This window comes from Antrostomus carolinensis, unplaced genomic scaffold, assembly GCF_000700745.2.
Source record: "Antrostomus carolinensis isolate BGI_N321 unplaced genomic scaffold, ASM70074v2 scaffold39316, whole genome shotgun sequence".
NCBI classification, from domain to species: domain Eukaryota; kingdom Metazoa; phylum Chordata; class Aves; order Caprimulgiformes; family Caprimulgidae; genus Antrostomus; species Antrostomus carolinensis.
Window position 1 is genome coordinate 315 of NW_010323233.1, and position 294 is coordinate 608.

The 294-nt window shown below is 63.9% G+C and overlaps 1 protein-coding gene across 1 annotated transcript in view; it reads left to right on the forward strand.

The window, feature by feature from the left end:
* Positions 1–294, forward strand: part of LOC104526938 (spectrin beta chain, erythrocytic-like) — a gene marked incomplete at both ends in the record, with an annotated part of 2,959 nt that overhangs the window by 303 nt on the left and 2,362 nt on the right. The window contains one exon of the mRNA XM_010170527.1: positions 56–229. Within this exon, the coding sequence (XP_010168829.1) occupies positions 56–229 (174 nt within the window). The remainder of the gene's footprint in view (positions 1–55; positions 230–294) is intronic.

Sequence of the window (294 nt, forward strand, 5' to 3'; positions counted from 1 at the left end):
AGGTGTGGGGGTTCCCGGCGTGGAGGGGAGGGTGCTGGGCACTGTTGTGTCCCAGCCCAAGCCCACCAAGGGCCGGATGAGGATCCACTGCCTGGAGAACGTGGACAAGGCACTGCAGTTCCTGAAGGAGCAGCGGGTGCATCTGGAGAACATGGGCTCCCACGACATCGTGGACGGCAACCACCGCCTTGTCCTTGGCCTCATCTGGACCATCATCCTCCGCTTCCAGGTGGGGTGGGTTGGGTGGGTGGGGGGCACCCCTCAGCTCATCACCCAGTGGCTTGTTCCTGTGCA